At 40.7% G+C, this 20294-nt stretch overlaps 1 protein-coding gene across 1 annotated transcript in view; it reads right to left on the bottom strand.

The window, feature by feature from the left end:
- The window catches only part of SP1 (Sp1 transcription factor), a 34110-nt gene extending 14181 nt beyond the window's left edge, over window positions 1-19929 (bottom strand). Inside the window, exons 1-3 of the mRNA XM_072654815.1 lie at window positions 19781-19929; window positions 18743-18879; window positions 16838-18353 (exon numbers count right to left, since the gene is read on the bottom strand). Coding sequence (XP_072510916.1) covers window positions 16838-18353; window positions 18743-18879; window positions 19781-19787 — 1660 coding nt within the window. The 5' untranslated portion in view covers window positions 19788-19929. The remainder of the gene's footprint in view (window positions 1-16837; window positions 18354-18742; window positions 18880-19780) is intronic.
- Between the last annotated feature and the right edge of the window lie 365 nt (window positions 19930-20294).

Below are 20294 nucleotides of genomic sequence, written 5' to 3'. Positions count from 1 at the left end.
GAAAGAACTATGGAGTCTGAATACAGATTGAAACATACTATTATCACTTTTTTTTTGTGGCTTTTCCTTTTGTTCTGATTCTTCTTGCACAACATGACTAATGTGGAAATATATTTACATGATTGCATAGGTATAACCTAGATCAGATTGCCTGACATCTTAGGGGTGAATATAGGAAGGAGAACAAATTTGAACTTCCAAACCTTATAAAAAATGAATGTTGAAAACTAGCTTTACCTGTAAATGGAAAAATAAAATACTATTTATCCAGAAAGAAAAAAAAATATTGTTACAGTGAGATAAAAGAAAATATTAATGACATTTTTTAATACACAGGAGAGAGGAAAAGTGAAGTTCAAAAAGAGAAATAACCCTTCACATATCCCTTTTCTCCCTCTGTTTTACAGATCTAAAACTGACTGTGCTTCTCTCTCATGGAATGGGAAGTTTTCAGTAAGAATCAGGTGACTGGCAATGAGTTGGTCAAACTGGCTTTCTCCAGCAGGTGTCAGTGTCACCAAGGGATAGATGAGCAGCGGTTTGGAATGATCAACTCAAAGTTTTAGCAGAAAGTTTGAGACATTTTAAAAAGTTCATTCCAATAAAAAGGTTTGAGAAGTGGCTAACGACAAAATCAGGTCCAGATTAAAAACAAACCTTATGAGTCTGAATTGTACTTTATCTTTGGAAAACAAGGAACTTAAGTTAGCTATTCTAAGACTGTGCCTTGTGTTAATTAATCATAAGCCCAAAGAGGAATAGATTCCTCCATTTTACCTGTCCTGTAAAACATTAAGTTTAATGTTCAAAAAATCAAATAAATACCAAGATTTTCAGTTTCCTCCATTTCCTGGCATTTGCTTCATCCTAAAAATTCCTTATCCACATTCTATCTAGCCTTTCTTTCTGTATAACCATATATCTAAAGACTTGTCTTTAGAGAGATTTAGAGATTTCTTCAAATCTCCTCAGGTTAACATTCCTCCAACTAGCTATAATTATTACTGTTTAAGTGATTTATATTAAACACCTGTATGGTAGATGGTATAGTCTGGCTTGGTGACAATATCTTCAGGAAAAAAAATCAAATTCATCTTTGATTTTGTATTCACATTTCCATCACTTACTAGGTTGTAAAAGTGTGAAACACCTCAATTTCTCCCTAGGGAACTGAGATAGGAGTTTAATACTCAAATTGTTATTACTTTACATCCACATAAATTTCTGGACTATTCAGCTTCACTGATCATAATTTATAATTGACTATAAATAATATCTATAAAGCAGATACATTACAACATATAAGAATAGGAAAAAAAGTTACTCTAATATTGTAAGAAGATGACGGTTTCTGCTTATCCTTGCAATGTAAGTTAAGAGTGAAATGTTTTCAGGGTATAGACCAGAAAGTTCCTTTCCACATTAAGGTAAAGTGTCTAATAATATAAAAATGGTACTTGGAGTAAGGAGACCAGGGGTTTGAATCTCAGTTCTATGACATACTAGCTTTGTAACACTAGGCAAATTATTCTTCCTCTCTGGGACTCAGTTTCCTAAACTGAAAATAAAGAGGCTGTACTAGACAAGGTTCTCTTGCAATATTAACACCCTATAACCAGAGGGCCCAATAGAATCATAGCAATGGTTAAGTGACAATAGCTTCAAGAAAGGAAAACCTATTGAGCTAAAAAAAATACAGACTAGTAAGTCTATGGAAAATCCAGTTCTTTTCATGCTATATGGCCAAAGTGAGGGAGAGAAGTTCTCCTGAATTTCCTCAGCATCCTGGCTTAGGAGAAACGAATATGATTAGTAATATGCAAAGGGACTAAATTATTGCTAAAGTTCCTTCCATTTCATTTAGAAGAAACAAAATATAGTTACAAAACATTTAACTAAAATATATTTGAAGTGTAACTCCTTAACAAATCAACTACCTTAACACTTGGTATAGTCACACAGGACACAATAAACTCCTAGTCTACTATTTTCTCCCAACTTTCCTTTTCTACTCAACTATCAAGAAATTGGATAATACAAGTTCGGTTGGATAGAGGGAAGAGAAATGAGAGATACTACTTGAGACTGAGTTGTATGCCCTAAGAAGGCCCAGAAGAAATAGAGAGTTCTGATTTATCCTTCTCCACGTACTGACACTGCATTATCCTTGTTCTTCTCCTATCTCTGTCCTCCTACCTTTCCTGCTCCCTAAATGTGGAAGTCCCATAAAGGTTTTGTTATCAGACCCCTTCTATGTCCTCTCTTTTCAGATCTTCACCCATTTCCATGATTTCAACAATCATATCTAATTAAATTATTACTATATTTGTATCTCTAGTCGCAACAGAAGCATTAAGTAGCTTCAGGATCTCTATATGCTTAGGTTCCTGTCAGTCATCCAAACTCATTATCTTCTACTATCCAACCAACTCCTCCTCCTCCTCCTGACTTCCCCATTTCTATTACAAGGCCTCACTATTCTTTCAATCATGCTAAAAACTGTGGAGCCATTTCTCTCTTCTTGTCCCATCTTCCCCCACCCTCCAAATCCAAATTCTCTGAATCCTACACCTCCAACTCCTTTTCATTCCCTCTTCTACTACACTAATTCAGATAAAGGATTCACAAGACCAAAGGATTTCTAATTTGAAAGGTCCTTAGAAAGTCATGACAATGTATATATTTAAGAACTGGAAAGAACTTTAAAGGTCATCTAGTCCAGCCTCTCATTTTACAGATAAGGAAAGTGAGACCCAGACAGTGAATCCCTATTAGCTGAACTGGTATTTGAACCCATATCACCCTCTGAACTCCAAAATCAGGACTCTTTCCACTATACTACACTCCTGGAAGGAACCATGGTGGTCAGCTAGTCCAACCTCTTTATTTTTATCTCCTTTTACTTCTTAAGTGTTTTATCCATGTTTTTTTTTTTAACCTTACTATCTTTTCTCAAGACTATTACACCCAACAGACACTTCTATCTTGTAATAACAAAAAAAAAATTAGTTATGTAAAACAAGTCAATATATTAGCCAAATCTGACAACATAGGCTGATTCTATACCTACAGTTCACAACTTCTCTACCAAGAGGAAGGGACCATGCTTCATTTTCATCCTCAAGTCATGAGTTGTTACTGTGTTGGGTCAAGTTCTGAAGCCTTTCAGTGTCTTTTCCCTTTATGTTACTGCGATCAATGTTCACTCTATTCTGGTTCTGCTCACTCTGCTCTACATCAGTTCATGCAAGCCTTCCCAAATTTCACTAAATTATTCATAACTGTTGCTTCTCACAGTACTGTCATATTCAGCCCCCCTCATTTTACAGAGGAGGAAACTGAAGTTCAGAGGTAACATACCTAGCCCAAAGTCACTCAGGCAATAAATAGAAGACACAGGATTTGAAATCAGGCCTTGATTTCACACGTAACTACCTTGCCTATGGATCCACTGCTCCCTCCTGTTCTAGCTCTCGCTAAGCTCATCATGATGCAATTGCCTTCCAGCTTTCTCTCCCATTCCAAACTACTCTGCATACAGCTGACTGCCTTTCCTAAATCCAAACTCTGACCAATCACTGCCTGAGCTTAGGTTTTAAAGACATAAATCCTTTGCTTAAACTTAAACTCAAAATTCAGCACACAGCTCTGGATAGCTGGAGTACAACTACTTTACCTCAACTACTAACTTCCTCCAGGGCTTCAAATGCACCAGACACACTTAAAATACCAGAATGGAATCAACAATCTAAAGGGAACTTTAGAACATATCAGCAAAGTAACTCTAAGGCAGAAGCAGGGAACTTTTTGCTCCTAGCTAGAGTCTGCCCCTTAGTTTATTTTCATCCAGTTTGTGGCCTGAGAATTAAATGACAATTGATGCCTAGAGTTACAAAAAGACAATAGAGAATCAAGTAGTGGCAGAAGGTCACAAAGTCACTAGAAGTCAAAGAATTCCGAGTTATCTGTCCTATACCTGCTTTCTGACTTTTTTTAGTGTCACGTCTGTGTTGTCTATTTCTCCCTTTGTCTATTTCTTATCTTACCATGATAGAGAACTGAAACATATGTTGCCATACTGATTAGAATTTAAGTTCCCAATTTAGGGTGGACAACCTTTAAGGGACATGGATCCCCAGAAAAATCTAAGACTATAAAATAACTTATTTAGCTTTATTTTTCTTAATTTGCTCCAAGGGGGAAAAATATAAGCCTGTTTTTTTTCAGAGGACCAGAAGGACCAAAACATTTCAAATTCCTTCCTATTAAAAAATATTTACTTCATATGTGGTATTGTGCTGTATATGTCTGAGGTCAGGCTGAGAATTCCCTGATCAGTCCACATTTAGGATCTAAAGCACTGACAGACGGACCTACAATCGTACAAACACATGAGACATTTTAAATATTTTAACAGACATTATACATCCCCATGAGTAATAGAGTAACGTATCATTATTCTTATTTTACTCATAGGGAAACTAAAGCCCAGAAACTCCAAGCCAGGTCACCAACAAGTCTCTTGATTGAGAATTAAACATCACATTGTCTATCCAGCCTCTTCTACTCAACTGTAAATACAACATTCAAAACCCTTCTTTCTATATACCCTGACTACTGGGGAGAATTACTGGAAAAGGGGCAAGCATAAGGGCAGACAAGGAGGAGAAAAGGGATGCACATAATTTACAAACGGGAACATCAGTCCAAAATCAAGAAAGCTGAACATTTTATTTCTCCTTGAAATAAACAAAAACCTCCGTTGCTAGACACCAAATAAAACCTAACCCAATTCAAGACCTCCTCCCCATAGAGGTTTGCCTACCAGTCACTGCCAGGCTCTGAGCTACCTCATTCTTCAATTTCATCACAGAAAACATTATATTCACAGCTCAGTCACTCATTTAAAGAATAGAGATTATGAAAATAATTCAGAACAAAAAGTATGCAAAAAGAGGATCGTGAGCACAAGATTCATGTTCATGTGTGACTTCACATCTAGGACGATGCCGAACAAATAGGCAGTAGCCATTAAAAAAAAAAAAACAGCAGCGTTTATCAGTCTTATATTACACGCTTACAGAACAACCTTTCTTTACAACTGACAGGTTAGGAGTAGGAGAGGTCCACAGAAAATTTTTACCAGCTCCTGATTCTGTTAGTAATAGCCTGTCTCATATAACAGGATGGAGAATGGCAGAGGGGAGTAGACAGAAACAGTTTTGATTCATTTATAAATAGAACTGTTCATACAGTTTCTAGGTTTCATCATCTGCTTCTATCTCAGCCCTTAGAAAACAGCTGCACAGATAGGCCTGGTGGGGGTTTGCACAAATAGGGCCAGAAAAGTCTCTGAACTCTTGACTTCCTGACTCAAACAGCAAGCTTTTCTTTTCAAGCAGAACCTTTATATCTTCATGTTTTCTACACGTACAGTCATGTAAAAAGTGCTGAACAAGGCATCCAAGCTGAGTTTTCCATATCCCCTTCACAGGCTTGTTTTTAGTTGTTTTAGTTGTTACTTATGGGGGGCTGGTAGAACATCAAGTCAGTCATCCAAATGACTTTCCTAGGAAAGACTTAATAGTCCTGTCTTTTACTACCTACAGCTTTTGGGCAGGGGTTCTTAACCTGGGATTCCCTGAACTTTTTTATCCTCAATAGTTTGAGAAATATATTTTAATATAACTTCCTGTGTAACCCCACATGTTTTACTGTATGCATTTAAAAACGTTATATAAAAAGGAATCCGTTTGTTTCACCAGACTGCCAAAAGGGTCTAGGAAACAAAAAAAGCCAAGAACCCCTAGTTCAGGGGCTCTGTAAGGACTAAAATAAACCATAATAACTGAAGCATAATGGGAGGCCTGAATATTATTTTCAGCTACAGAATTGGTTGAGTCTTCTGTGAACAAAGCAATGTAGTTTGGCTTTTTATGGCAAAAAGACAGAATGGTATTTAAGGTCATTTAGGTGCTTGAGTTTTAAGTTATTATGGCAATCTGCAACTAAACACTCACTGTGAGGTTAATGTCTTTCCATTTTATATATTTTTAAGACTAGCTGATGAACCAACATAATCAGAAAAAGGTCAGATAAGAATAATCTAAAATCTTGTTGCATCTGAATTTGCTTACCAGACCATTTCAAAATACTCTGTGATAGCACATTAATGATTTTATTAAGATGGATATGACTTGCCTACATTTGAGTAAAAAGCTTCACCATCAGTGCCAAGATGCTAGGCCACAATGTAGCTCCCTAAGCATCTAAACAATCTAGAGATGAGAGGTATCCATTGTCTGGGATGACAGGAGGATGAAATTCTGTGGGCCTCAGGGGGTCACTGAATAAATCCCAACAAGGGGAAATGCTTTCCAAGAACAATCCATCTTTGCTTTCTTTGGTTGTTTTATGCCTCAGTAATTAAAACAAGGCAAAAAGCAATTACCAGTTATGGAAGAATGATTTACTTTGAAAGCATGCTGAACACACATCATCCATCACAAGTATTCTTGTATAATTCAGGCCTGTAACAATCCTTATCCCAAACTTTGTGCTACATTAAACACTTTACTTATATTTAGAATTTTTTTAAAAAATCTTTTAAAGCTATACGCCAAATTTCACCAGTATCTGATATCTTCCTTAATCAGGCTAAGAAATATTCATGTCTCCAAATCAATCTAATGTATTAAGATAACAATTTTGTTCAGCAATTTTTAAGATGCAATTTTGTTCACCATAAAATTGTTTTTAGAAGGATTAAAGATTCAGGAGAGGCATCTGCCAAGATTTATCTGAAGACTATTAGGTAAATCTAATTTATAAAATACTCTTTGAAAAATAAAGACCTAAATAATTGGAGACAACATTTAATTGTTCAAGCGTGGGCTGAACTAATATAATAAAAATGATACTACCTAATTGTAATACTACCCACTCCTAATTTACTTATTCAATGCTGTACTAAACTCCCCAAAGAATATTTTATAAAGTTAGAAAAAAAAATAAAATTCATATAGATGAACAAACAGATCAAGAATCTCAAGGGTAATAATGAAAATAAGTGGTCTATCAGTACCAGATCACAAACTGTACAAAATAGTAATCATTAAAATGATTTGGTATAGGTTTAAAGGAGGTAAAAGAGCAGTACAGATAAGTATACAACAAACACAGTGGTAACAAACTCCAAAGACATCAGTTACTGGGGGAAAAACTCACTATTTGTCAAAAACAGCTGGGAAAACTGGATAGCAGTCTGACAAAAATTAGATTTAGACCAAAACCTCAAACCATGCACCAAGATAAGCCAAATGGATAAATCACCTAAACATAGAAGGTCACATCATAAACAAATTAGAAGGAGCAAAGAAGAAATTGCGTTTCAGAACTATGCCTGGGAGAAGAGTTCATGACTACACAAGTGACAGAGAGGATCACATAAGATAAAATGGATAGTTTTGATTAAACAAAATTTTAAAAAAACTAAGGTTATAAAAATTAGAAGGGAAACAGGTACCTGGGGGGAAAATATCTTTGCAACAAGTTTCTCTGAAAAAGGTCTCATTTTGAAGATACGTAAGGAACTGATTCAATTTTATAAGACTAAGTGTCATTCTCCAACAGATGAAAGGCCAAAGGATAGGAATAGGGAGTTTTCAATTAGTCACCAAAAAAAAAAAATGCTCCAAAAACAATAATAAATTAGAGAAATGAAAAAACAACTTTGAAGTTCCACCTAACATCTATCAGATGACAAACGAGAAAATGAGAAAAGCCAGAAGGGAAGTGGCAAAACAGGTATACAAACTCCTTGTTGACAGAGCTGTGGAATGGTCTGGTCACCAGACAACAATTGGAACTATGCCCAGAGAGTGTGACCCAACTGTTCATACCCTTTGACCCAGCTATACTACTCTTGGGCTTAAACCCCAAAGAAATCAAAGAAAAAGGAAAAGAATCTGTGTACAGAAATATTTATAGCAACTTTTGGGGGATAGTCAAAAAACACCCCCAGAAACTAAGGAGGCTGGTTGTCCTCTATTGGGAAATAACTGAACAAGCTGAATGTAGTGGAATATTACTGTGCTCTAGGAGATGATGAAATAGACAGTTTCAGGAAACTGCTAACACCTTTATAAAGTCATTCAGAGTGAGAAGTAGGAGAACAATTTATACAATAACCACATTATAGAGAAAAACAACTTTAAAAGACCTAAGAACTCCAAACACAATGATAGACCACAAATTCAAAAGAATGAAGAGGAAACACATCACTCACCTTCTGACAAGAGGTGATGAACTTCAAATGCGCAGAGAGATATATTTTCAGATGTGGCTAATGTGAAAATCTGATTTGTCAGATCATGTAGATATGTATTGAAAGGTTTGTTTTTTTTTAATTTGCTCAAATGGAGAAGGAAGTAGTGGGAGGGAAAATAATAATTTAAAAAACTTTATTACTTGAAAAATAAAAATAATAAACTTTGAAAAAAGAATTGTAGTAAAGATACAGAAAAGCTATCACAGCATTGTGGATAGAGAGTTGGATCAGGAGTCAGGAAGACCTGGGTTCTAATACTAACACTTACTAGCTCTGTGACTCCAGGCAAGTTATTTACCCTCTAAGCCTCAAATTCCTTATCAGCAAAATGAAGCAGCTGGACTCTTTCTTTCAGCTCTAAAGTTATGATCCTATGAGCCCAGAAAACCCAAATCCCTTGCTGGCTCTTAAACCATTAAGTAGAAAAGTTTTTTTTTCAAACGGAAAATTCAGTTTTGGTGGCCTTCAGCCTCTGCCGGCCGTATTTCCCTTTCTCTTTCACTAGAATACACTTGTTAATAAAGACTTGGCTCGAATTTACGCATGAATAGGAAGGGAAGGGCAATCAGGAATATCCACTTTGAAGGCAGAAATATTTTTAACCAGACAATGAAGAAAGGACATGCAGACAGAAATGTAAATCTAATAATGGTTATCATAGTCCTCTCAATTACTTCACAATCATGAACATGATCCTTAGGAATAGAAATTCCAGGTCTAAGATGAAAACTTTCTACCACTTTGCTTTTATACTTTTTTTTACCATTGGTTCAACGGTCCTAGGGGACAATATTGCATACAGTGGGCAGCCAGGTAGCAAAGTGGATGGAGAAGCAGGCCTGGAGTCAGGAAGACCTGAGTTCAAATCCAAGCTCAGATATCTGTTTGCCTCATTTCCCTATAAAACGGGAATAATAATAGTACCTACCCCACCAAGACTGTGAAGCTCAAATGAGACAACTATAAAGCGCTTTAGAGCACAATGCATGGCACGCAGTAAGCACTATGTAAATGTCAGTAGTTGTCATTAACATGTTGGTAAATTTGCTAAACTGGGAGCAGCTAGGTGGCACAGTAGATACAGCCCCAGCCCTGGACCTGAGGCTCAGGTAAGGCCTCAGACAATTAATTATTAGCTGTGTGACCCGTGGGCAAGTTATTTAAACAATTGTCATGTGATGCTTTTAAAAAGGAATCAATCAAAATTAGATTTAAAATTTTTTAAATATACAAAAATATTAAACAATGAAACAAGACAGAACAATTATTTTCGTTAAAGAAATGAGTTGCAATTAAAACCTCTACTACTTAGCTCCCTGAAATATTTTCAGATGATACTCTGATAGACCGCCAAATTGTAGGTGAATACAAAAATGCTTGTTTAATTGAACCATGAGTATCCTGCACCGGTATAGATTCCATTTAAAGCTAAAAATTATTACACTAAAAAGAAATGTATGAAGGCCCATAAGTATTCTTAAAAACAACAAAAATGGGTTTATAATATTTGAAAACTCTTTCCTGGAATTCAGAAAAACTCTTTACCTTCCCAAGGCTGCTGCTGGTCTAGGCAAAATGTCCGTACCTTGAATTCAACAAAATGACAAAGGAGTCTGTCTATGCATGGTATTTTCATATCCACCACTATTTACCATCAACAACACACTTCACAGTTATTATGTACAAGTCTAGATAAAACTGAATCTTGTATATGCTCTCTTGGGGCAATTAAACCCTAACCCCATCATCCCCATTGTTAGTAAGGGAAGAGAGCAGTTCTTAAAAGGAAAAATCTGAAAGGTCATTACAGAATGACATGAAAAACAACATGCACAATGCAGACAAAGCCAGCTATCGAAGTCTCAAGAGCACCTAAAAAATAACCCACGTTAATAGAAGACATTCCTCTAAATGCAAAAAGCTAAAACCCTTTACACAAAATGTGACAAAACTCAAATTCAATTCTGCAGAAGTTTAATTTATCTAAGCCCCAGATTTGTCTTTCCACCATTCTGCATAATCCTTCACCCCTCATGTCTGGGTCATCTTGATGATAAATTATCTACATAAGTAGATGAGAGTATGATCACAGGTAAAATTAAAATTAATCCATTTAGGTTTTTTATCAATGAGACAATCCAACATGCAGAGTATCCATACTCTATGTTTCTCTGATTGGTCTTGCCTTCGGATCAAATGATATTATTTATGTAAACTGCTCTACAAACCTTAAAGCACTCCATAAATATCAGCTATTATTATCAGATGATTAGGATCTACAGTGTTAGGTAAGAAAGGGAAATAAAACCATCACTTTCATTATTTGAAACACCAGGAGTCCTGAAGATTAGTCCTGGCTCTGCCACTCAATGAATGACCTTGGGAAAGAAAACCTTTCTGAGCTTGTTTACTGATCTGTAAAAAAAGATAAAAATAAAAAATCAGGGAGTTGAACAGGATAATTTCTAAGGTCTCTTCCAAATCTAAAGAGTCTCCTTCTCTTACTCCATCACTCTTTTAGGCTGTAATAGTATATTTTTGGCATTGTAAATAAGTACTATTGACAGGCATTCAAGCTCTCCAAACAGTCACTCATCAGATCAAAGCTTTTAGAGCTTTAAGACCACCTCCTCATCCATTTCATATATATAGAAACTAATAGTGAGAAAAGAGTGAGAAATGTGAAGTGCCAAAAGCCATCCAGAATTCAAACCCAAGTTTTCTGACTCCAAATCAATACTGTTTTTTGCACTATGCCAGACCGCCTTATCAATTTTTGAGGCCATATACTGAGCAAGTCATTCCTTAAAGTTCATGCTAAGTAATTTGCAAAGGTCTATTTCAAGAGTATTCAAAATTCTTTATCGCACATTTTTTTTTGCAGCCAACATGCATCTGTGATTTCCCACAAAAAACAGTTATTTGATCTTTCTTCAGCAATTTCTATGTTTTAAGTCAGTTTCTCAGCTATTAAAGGGGTAAGTGTTCATTTGGACTTAATGAACAAGGCATTTCATATTCTAACTCCTAGGTCAGATAAGCTAATAGTATTGTTTGCTCTCTACAGGAAATTTTGTTTTATTTTGAGGGGAAAAAAGAAATAGTAAATAGTGCAGGCTACTTGAAGGGCACATCAAAACCTGTCGAACAAGTAATATTGCTCAATCCCCATAAGTCATACAAACCATACAAACTGAATTTCTGTAAGACAGTCGAGCAAAAGAAATTTAAACGCAATCCAGGTTTACAAAAAAACCCTGAAAGATCCATTTGCCAGAGAAATTCAATTGCTTTTTTCAAACACTTTTTTCAGGGTCTATCAATTATCAGCTGAAAATGGAAAGAATAAGTATGGTGCCTACTTCACTCACAGTGTTGGATATATACATACGTATATATATATAAAGCTCTTTGCAAACCTTAAAGCCCTAAGCGCTAGTCTTTGCCATTATCAACATTCTTAGCATCATCATCATCATCCTCATTGTCACTGTCATCCTCCTCCTCCATTATTATTAAAGCAAACAGTTTCTCCAAGGATAGCACAGCATCAGAGACACAGTACAGTGTATTTTCAAAACAACAAAGCTCAGTTCTATAGGCTATTGCTAAATATTTATGGTATTTTCCCAGAATGCTCCAGAGAAAAATGAGCGGAACACTGACATGACAAGCTTGTTTAATATGGAGAGAAAAGGTGTTCCAAGTGTCCCAGAGGGTTAAAAACAAACATCCTCATGATTAAATAGATGTTTTTCTCAGATCAAGTGGCAGGATGAGAGCAAAGACACTTCTCTGGTATCAATTTTACTATTTAAAAACATATTTAATGAATCAGTTGGAGCTGAGTTCTCCCAGGGAGTCTGTATGCTACAAGTAAACTCTACAAAACTGTACAAAACCAAAGCAAATTGATACAAGCAAAGAGAATTCTAGATTTGAGCCCTGTCTTGAGCACAGTGCACACTTCAAATAACTGTGTGCTCTTGTCACTTAATAAGGAACTAAAATGGTCACATTACACAATGCAATATGCTTTAAAGATGATGTCACTTACCGGAAAGTCACTGGGAGTAAACAGGGCCAATAAAAAAGATTTTACAGGCTGAATTCTAATCTATTCAACTCATTTTCAATCTGAATTAAGGCATCTAAGTTTAAAGAAGCTGTCACTCTTACTAACAAACCAAAATCAAGTCTTAAGCTACCTGTTCATTGGGAACTAAGATGATAATAAAAGAAATATTCAGCAACATTGAGAGAGAGGTTGTTCAAGTAAGCTGTAAACTTCACTTGTTCAACTGAGGAAACATTTTCCTTCTAAAATAGAAAATCTTATGAAAAGACACTCACCACACCACTCTTTGCAGAGGTGGGAGGTCCAACACTGTGGAACACTGATTATATTTTCAGGTTTTTTCAATATTCTAATTGGTTTTAAAACTGATTTATTTTTCTTTTCTTCCTCTTTTTCTCTAATTAAAAAAAAAACTTAAAAGTGATAGCTAAGAAGGGGAAGAAAAAATACAAAAGATTTTTTAAAAAATAAAATGTAAAAGCTTACATAAGAATACACCTCTTTCCCTTTATTTGAGGGAGTAAAGACCTATGGATGCTGAACATCATATATATCAGATATGACTGACAAATTAGTCAATTTTACTGACCTGCTTACACACACACACACCCTTTTTTATGTTTTACTACAAGGAATGGCTCTCCACATAGAGGAAGGAATATACTGAGAAATAAAACTAATGTAAAAAAAAAAAATCAATACCAAAAATCTTAACTATGGAAAATTTCTGGGTGTGTGACTTTTTTGAAAGAGACTCAATCATGTAAGCTTTATTTTTGGTATCTAAAATAACTTGTCATTAAATGCTGAAATACAACTTTCTTTAAAATTTTATCAGCAATATGACCTCAAATCTATTGACACCATTGGCAAACCAGCTTCTAGTATCACATTCTTTTAACTTCCCTTGAAAAAGGAACATTCTCTTGCTACAGTTAAAATTAAACAAATGTGAAAATTTTATTTTTAGTGTCTGAAATTTGCTTCTTACAGATATTAATGAAATACGGTCTCTTTTACTGCCAGAGCCTAGCCCTGAAACTCTTTATAAGGCAGAACTCCCACGAAGCCATCCAAAGTGTATTATACAGAAACTACAGGCCTAAGTAAACTTTCTCTCCAACCTGGGGCCACGCAAGAGTTTTAAGATTTAGCCGCAGCTGAGAAAAAGACCAAGAGGTTCAAAGTGAAAGGAAGAGATGACAATTTCTATATAAGAACAGAGATAGGGTGCTTGCTAAAATACCACTGTTACTGAATGAAAAAAAAATACAGGAGAGAGCCTCACAGATCACTTCACCGTCTGGAAATTAACCCCAATTTAGTGGGTGATGCATCTGAGGCGTTTCCTTCCTCAACCACCACCCACCGGGGGCAGAGCAACCACAAGGACAGGAGTGTTCTGGTCTGTGCCCTGTCTCTCCTTTTCTTTAGCACACACACAGATAAGCAAACTCAACAAGTTAACAGGAGAGCTTCGTCCTTCGGGGTGATTTCACAGGGAGACTGTAAACAGACCAAGGGAAACCAGCTGCAAAGCTACAGCCCACCAACCAGGTAGGCAGCATACCACAAGGGAGCTAACACAGCTTGATTTTCCAGCAAAACTACCAAATACCCTGGAAAGTAGGATAAAATAACCTAATTCACAGCAGCCAGGCAACATCCGAACAACACTAAGCTTCCAGGAAGTAACTTTATTATCCTTCATGGAGGATAAAGTCAGATGAATGAGAGGTAAAGAGAATGTTGCACAATTATGACTAACTAGAAGGGAAGGGGGAGGAACTAATATCTTTGGAAGCAACCATTAGTGAAACAAACTAAATCTCAAGACCAACAAAATGGCCTGTGGGTGCTCCATCCTTTCATTAGGGATATCTAATGTGACCTCTGTCTTTAGCTGAGAGACCTTCAATAACATAGTAGCTCTGTCCTGTGGCAAAAGGAACAGCAGATTCCTCTAGAGCAGAATTTAGCAATAACAAATCTCCATTACTAATATCCTGAGCACAAGCCAAAAACTCTTTAAATTTCAGACTTAAAAATAATCATGCTTTTCCCTGAAAACACTAGAAAAATCTAAGAACTGAGAAAATAAAGTAGATGTTACCTATAGATTTCTACACTAAGCTCAACTTTTCTATAACAACTTTCCATATTTTCTTTTGTAAAAAGTGTGATGCCAAATAGAACACTAAAGTTCCACTGGGTGGTATAGCGGATAGAATGCCAGGTCTGGAGTTATGAAGACTCATCTTCCTGAGTTCAAATCCAGCCTCAGATACTTGGTAGCTATGTGACCCTGGGTAAATCACTTAACCCTGTTTGCCTCAGTTTCCTCATCTGTAAAATAAGATGGAGAAGGAAATGGCAAACTACTCTGACAAGAAAACCCCAAATGGGGTCATGGAGTCAACACAACTGAAACAACTGAACAACAAACCAAATTTTGTAATATAAACACCTTATTTGAAATAATACTTTGATTCTGAGGTAAAAGTAGTTGAAATCAGTTCTTTTCCACCGGACAAAGGGGTTAGAGTACAGGTCCTAATCCCACCTTTTTTGAGTATGGCCTCAACAAGCCTTAATTTTCTTATCTGTAAAACTGGTTTGGAGAAGCATTAGCAATGGAAATTAAATGGGCTTTCAAAGAATTTTAAGAGCTGGAATAGACCTAGGATTCAATTATTTTTTTTAACAGAAAATGGCACCAGAGTTTTGATCCCTCACAATATCTAATTCCCTGAGTAAAATAATCACACTTTAGACATTTCTTAAAACAAACGACATAGGCTTACTAGCTTGGGAAGCTTTAATACCTTTCTCCTGAAATGTTCTCACACTGTAAGAAGAGATATGATGGTCTACAATAAAAGTAAATAATTTCAAAGTGTACAGACCTGATATTAGTGTGGGAACTTCCTCATGTGGAAATTCCCTCTAGTCCTCATGTAGATCAACAACTGGTGCATAATTTCTAGTAGTTGAGGGTTCCCTGGGGTCATGTGGCTAGGATGTGTCAAAGGAGGATTTGAAACCAGTCCTCAGGACTCCAAGGCCAGATTTCTGTCCCCTATGGCACCTTTCTTCTTCTAAAGTAAATTGCCTAGTGCATACAACACCTAACTATATTCCAAATTGAGTCATGAAGTTCAATGATTTGGAGGAATTTTGATATTTTTCGCCCATAATTTTTTTAAATGAACATTCCCAATGGTATACAATCGAGGGTGAAACCACTTATCTCTATTAAAGGGAACAACACAAATACAACCGAAAACAAGTTGCTGAATTCTATTCTGAACAGACCAATGTTCTCACCCACTGACCTCCTTAAATCATTTAACTCCTAAAATATGTTCATTATGGACACCAAGAAAGAGAGGCAACTGAACTTTATGTTTTGATCAAGTTCCAGTGAACACTGTAGCTTATCTCCACAACTGCACTTCATCCTACCCCCACTACGTCTCTTTCTGGGAAGCCCTGAAGTACTTAAATATGCTAATGAAACCCTGATGAAAAGTTTACTAGTTAATTCTTCATTAATCAGGACATCTGGCAAAGACCCATACTCAAAAATATACACCATCTAAGAAAGTGGGAATTTTAAACTAGATAGTCTAGTTAATTGTTAACTAATAAGCATCCCATTGAAAATGCCTCTAAAAGGTGTTAATGTACACTTTTTTTCTCCCTTGATAGTACAGCACATCAACTATTATTTAAATTTTTGATGACAACTGCAGTATCATCAGAGATATAATCAATATAAACTGTGGCATTCTACTATAAATGCAGAAAAGTATGAGGTGTGAGAAAATGGGCTCAACCTCTACTGACCCCAAAAATTCCCTGGAAATTTTTAAAACTCATAGTATAAACTTTTTTGTGACATGCAACTCTCATCAAATGCTACCCCTCCAAAAAATCAGTTAACCAAGAAAAATGCACCAAAGTTGAGTCAGGAGACTTTTGTTCTGGTACTGGTTTCTGTCATAACTGGTTGTGTGCCCGAGCAAGTCACTTAATTTTTGCCTTAGTCTCTGCAACTGTAAGATAAGACTTTAGTAAACGATCTCAGGTCTCTTCTAGCTCAAAATGTCTTCATTTGAGATGCTATGATTTAAGGTTTCCAGGTAACTGAAGTTTTAGTCCAATAAAAAGTATGACAACCAATAAATAATTTGAATCTAGATGCACTGAGGGGAGTAGAGAATGATTATTAATACTTAATTCCAAATTATCTGGAGACACCATTGCACACTCTCTAGTGTAGACCTGCCTAGACAGAAGTGTTAGGCAGGCAGGTCTCTGCAAGCAATTGGAAAATAGTCCTATCCCTAGGCTGGAGATCCTCCACTGATGTGCCAAGGTCAGTTCTACAACATAAACATCTCAGTCCTGTTCTGAATATTCCTTACCTGTGGCATTTGCTATGGTCAGGGGCAGGCCTGGCAGCTGGTGCACCTGGATTCCTGAAGCACCTAGTGCGCTGAGGTTGATGGTCTGGAGGCCTGGCATCGAGGAGAGCTGAGCAGCATTCACAGTGACCGTGCCAGCAGGGATGGAGGCAGCTGAGGCGATAGGTGTAAGGGTGGTGTTGCTGTTGCCAGTCTGTCCCAAAGAGACACCCTGCATTGGTGCCAGGGTGATTGTCTGAGCCTGTGGGTTCTGGACTTGAAGATTCTGCAGCTGAATAGTCTGCCAACTGACCTGCCCATTAGGCCCCACTGTTGGTGTCCGGATGATAATGGGGCCTGAGTTGGGAACAGCCTGAAGCTGGAGGTTCTGGAGACCATCTTGAGAAATAGCTTGGGTTGTAAAGGTCTGGCCTGACAGTGGGGCAGCCTGGAGGGCCTGAATAGCCTGTCCCCCTTGAACTAACTGAGGCTGGATGAGGATCTGCTGTTGTTGCTGTGACTGCTGGTTTTGCTCTCCCTCCTTCTGTTGGGTAGGCTGGAGCGTACCCCCAGGTGTCTGGTTCTGCTGAACATTCAGAGAGTCAGAGCCCTGAAGCCCACTGACCCTTTGTGGTGTCTGGACTTGAGTATTGGTCCCGGCTGTTCCGCTGGTGGAGAAATTCATAATGCCCATGTTGCTGGTGGTGGTTGTGGACGAGTAACTGCTGGCATTAGTGAAAAAGGATCCAGAACTGGCTTGTGAGGTTGCCAGGCTAGCAGAGCTAATAGTCGTCCCTGAGGTTGCCGGCTGCGAGCCACTCTCTTGAGAGCCTGAGCTACTGATTGTGACTGCCTGGGAACTGGGAGTCAGGGTGGCCGCAGCAACACTATTGACAGGCAGCAGGGTGATATTCCCATTCAGTGCTACTGGGACATTGGCCACATACTGAGTCTGTCCCGAGAGGACGTTATTGGCCAAGCCTTGGAGGGGGACAGCCTGCTGGAGCAGGTTTGGCATAGCAGCGATGATATTGCCTCCACTCCCTCTATTTGTAATAATCTGCTGGTTTGCCCCAGGTATTATCTGAATTTGACCAGAACCATCTTGCTGCACTTGGGCCCCAGTAGTGGCAAACTGCAGCTGTTGCCCATCTACAGTCTGGAACTGGGGGATTACTTGGTACTGAATGTTAGGCATCACTCCAGGAAGTCCTGTCAGAACTTGCTGGTTCTGTATGTTGGGGGTGGTGGTAACAACATATTGTCCACCAGAAACTGGGCGGTTCTTGGAGGATTCACTACTACTGCTACCATTGCTATTGCTGCCACCCTGATCCTTTGAGGTAGGGGTAGCCCCAGAGGAAGAGATGATCTGCCAACCATTGGCACCTTGGGTGAGTTGTGTGGCTGCTGTGAGATCCAGCTCACCTGAGCCCCCTGACTGGCTTGGGCCCTGGGAGTTGTTGCTGTTTTCATTGGGTGACTCGATTCTGCTGCAAGTGGCTGCTAGCAAAGCCAGTGGGGATGGCTGGGACTCCTGGTCAGAGAGGAAAGGAAGGAGATTATCGATGTGTCACGTGTCAGTCACACAAACACCAAGAACACAAGACAAAATACGGTCTACTACATGAAACATAAACACTAACATATCACAGGAGTCAGGCAAGTCCAAAAAGGACCCAGTGCGCGGTCCAGAACGGTCTGAAGAAGCACACCAAGGCGTGGGTCTCTCAGGCACTACCACGGAACACAATCTGAGGCCAGAACCACTCACGCTCCGTGTCAAGGCCCTGGCCTCCAGACGTGCTAGCGCTTGAGAGAATGCCCCGAACCGCTCAATGGACGCCCCAGTGGCAGGCTCCCGTCCGCTCGCTGCCCAAGCGCACCCAGGCCCGCTGCCAGGCCCAAGGTCCGGGCCGCACTCACCTGCCCGCCGCCTCCTCCACTGCTGCTGCTGCCGGTGCTGCTGCTGCGGGTCTGGGAAAAGCCGCCGCCCCCGTTGCTGCCGACGCCTTTCTCAATCTTCACCACAACGGGCATCTCATCCACGGAATGATCTTGGTCTGGAGAAGATGAAAGAGGCCACAACGTTCAGAGGCGGCGAGGGCGGGGGGCGGAGGGGGGCGAGCCGGGCTGGCCTGCGGGGGCCCCTTTCTCGGGCATCTCGGCCTCGGGGCGGCAGCGGGGTCTCCGGGCACGCCGCGAGGAGGCGGCCGGGGAGCAGGGGCCAGTGCTCCGGGGAGGCGGGAGGCGGGATGCTGGGCATGGCAGCCGGGCCCGGGAGCCCTCCGGGGGATGGGGGGACAAGAGGGGTTGGGGGCCCGGGCGGCGGCCCGAGGTGGGGATGGGGTGGGGGTCCCTGGGCCGAAGGAGAGAAGGCGGTTTCGGGGGCGGAGAGGAGGCGGGCCGAGGGGGGCCAGGGCGGTTTCGGAGGGATGGGCGGGACGAGGGCGGGCCCGTGGGGGGGCCCCCCGAAGGGGTGGGGGGGATCCACGGCGGGGTGGGGGAGGAGGCCGGGGGCAGCAGCGGCGGCGGCGGCGGCGGCATCGGCGGCAGCGGCCCCAAGGCGGGCGGGCGGGAGGCGGAGGGCCCGGGCGGGGCCCGCGGGGCTCCGGCGCCCCCTCCGGAGGAGCCTGGGGCGGGCGAGCCGCCCGGCGGGCGGGCGGCGGCCGGGGGAGGCCCGTCCCCCGTGGCCGGGGCGGGCAGGGGGCGGGCGAGGCCGCGTTGCCCCCTCCCCCGGGGCGGGCAGCCCATCCCCCCTCCCCCTCGGAGGCCCCGCCACTGCCCCGGCTCTCGCTCGCTCCCTCCCTCGTCCCTTCCCCTTCCCTCCGCCCCGGGCGGGACCAAGGCCGCCGCCGCCGCCTCCCGCCCGCCCCCCCTCTCGGCGGGGACCGCCCGGTTGGCCCGCGCGCGCGCCCCCTCACCCGCTTCCAAGCCCCCAGCGTGGAGGGCACGGATCCTTACCGCTCATGGTGGCAGCGCGGGCACGAGCTCTGGGAGGGGGGGTCCTGCAGCGGGGGGGGTTAGGGGGGGCCCGGGGAGAACGCGGACGCTGACGAGGCAAGCGAACCTGGACCGGACAGGGAGGGGGGGGTGAGGAGGAGGGAACAGCGCGCCACAAGCCCGGCCTAGGCCCCGCCCATCGGCCGCTGCCCCGCCCAATGAGGGAGGGGGAAAAGAGGGACTTACGGAAGAGAGGCGGATCGATCGACCAATGGGAAGGATTATTGGCTCGCTAGGGCGGTACCCGCTGTGCAGAAGGGCGTTGCGTGGCTGGCGTTTGCCTCATAGGATCGGCCCTCCATTTCGAAAGACCAATAAGAAATGGGTCTCGAAGAGAGAGGTGGGTCCTTTTAAAGATGGACTTGTGAATTCGCCAATCAACAACCAGGCGGGCTCTCTACGGCGCAAGGATTGGGTGATTTTTGTAGAAATGACGAGAGGGAGGATCAATCAGAGTTTTGGACATGGCTCCGCA

Source organism: Notamacropus eugenii, chromosome 3, assembly GCF_028372415.1.
Source record: "Notamacropus eugenii isolate mMacEug1 chromosome 3, mMacEug1.pri_v2, whole genome shotgun sequence".
Classification (NCBI taxonomy): Eukaryota; Metazoa; Chordata; class Mammalia; order Diprotodontia; family Macropodidae; genus Notamacropus; species Notamacropus eugenii.
Note: the sequence above shows the minus strand (reverse complement) of the source record. Positions and strands in the feature narration are given on the sequence as shown.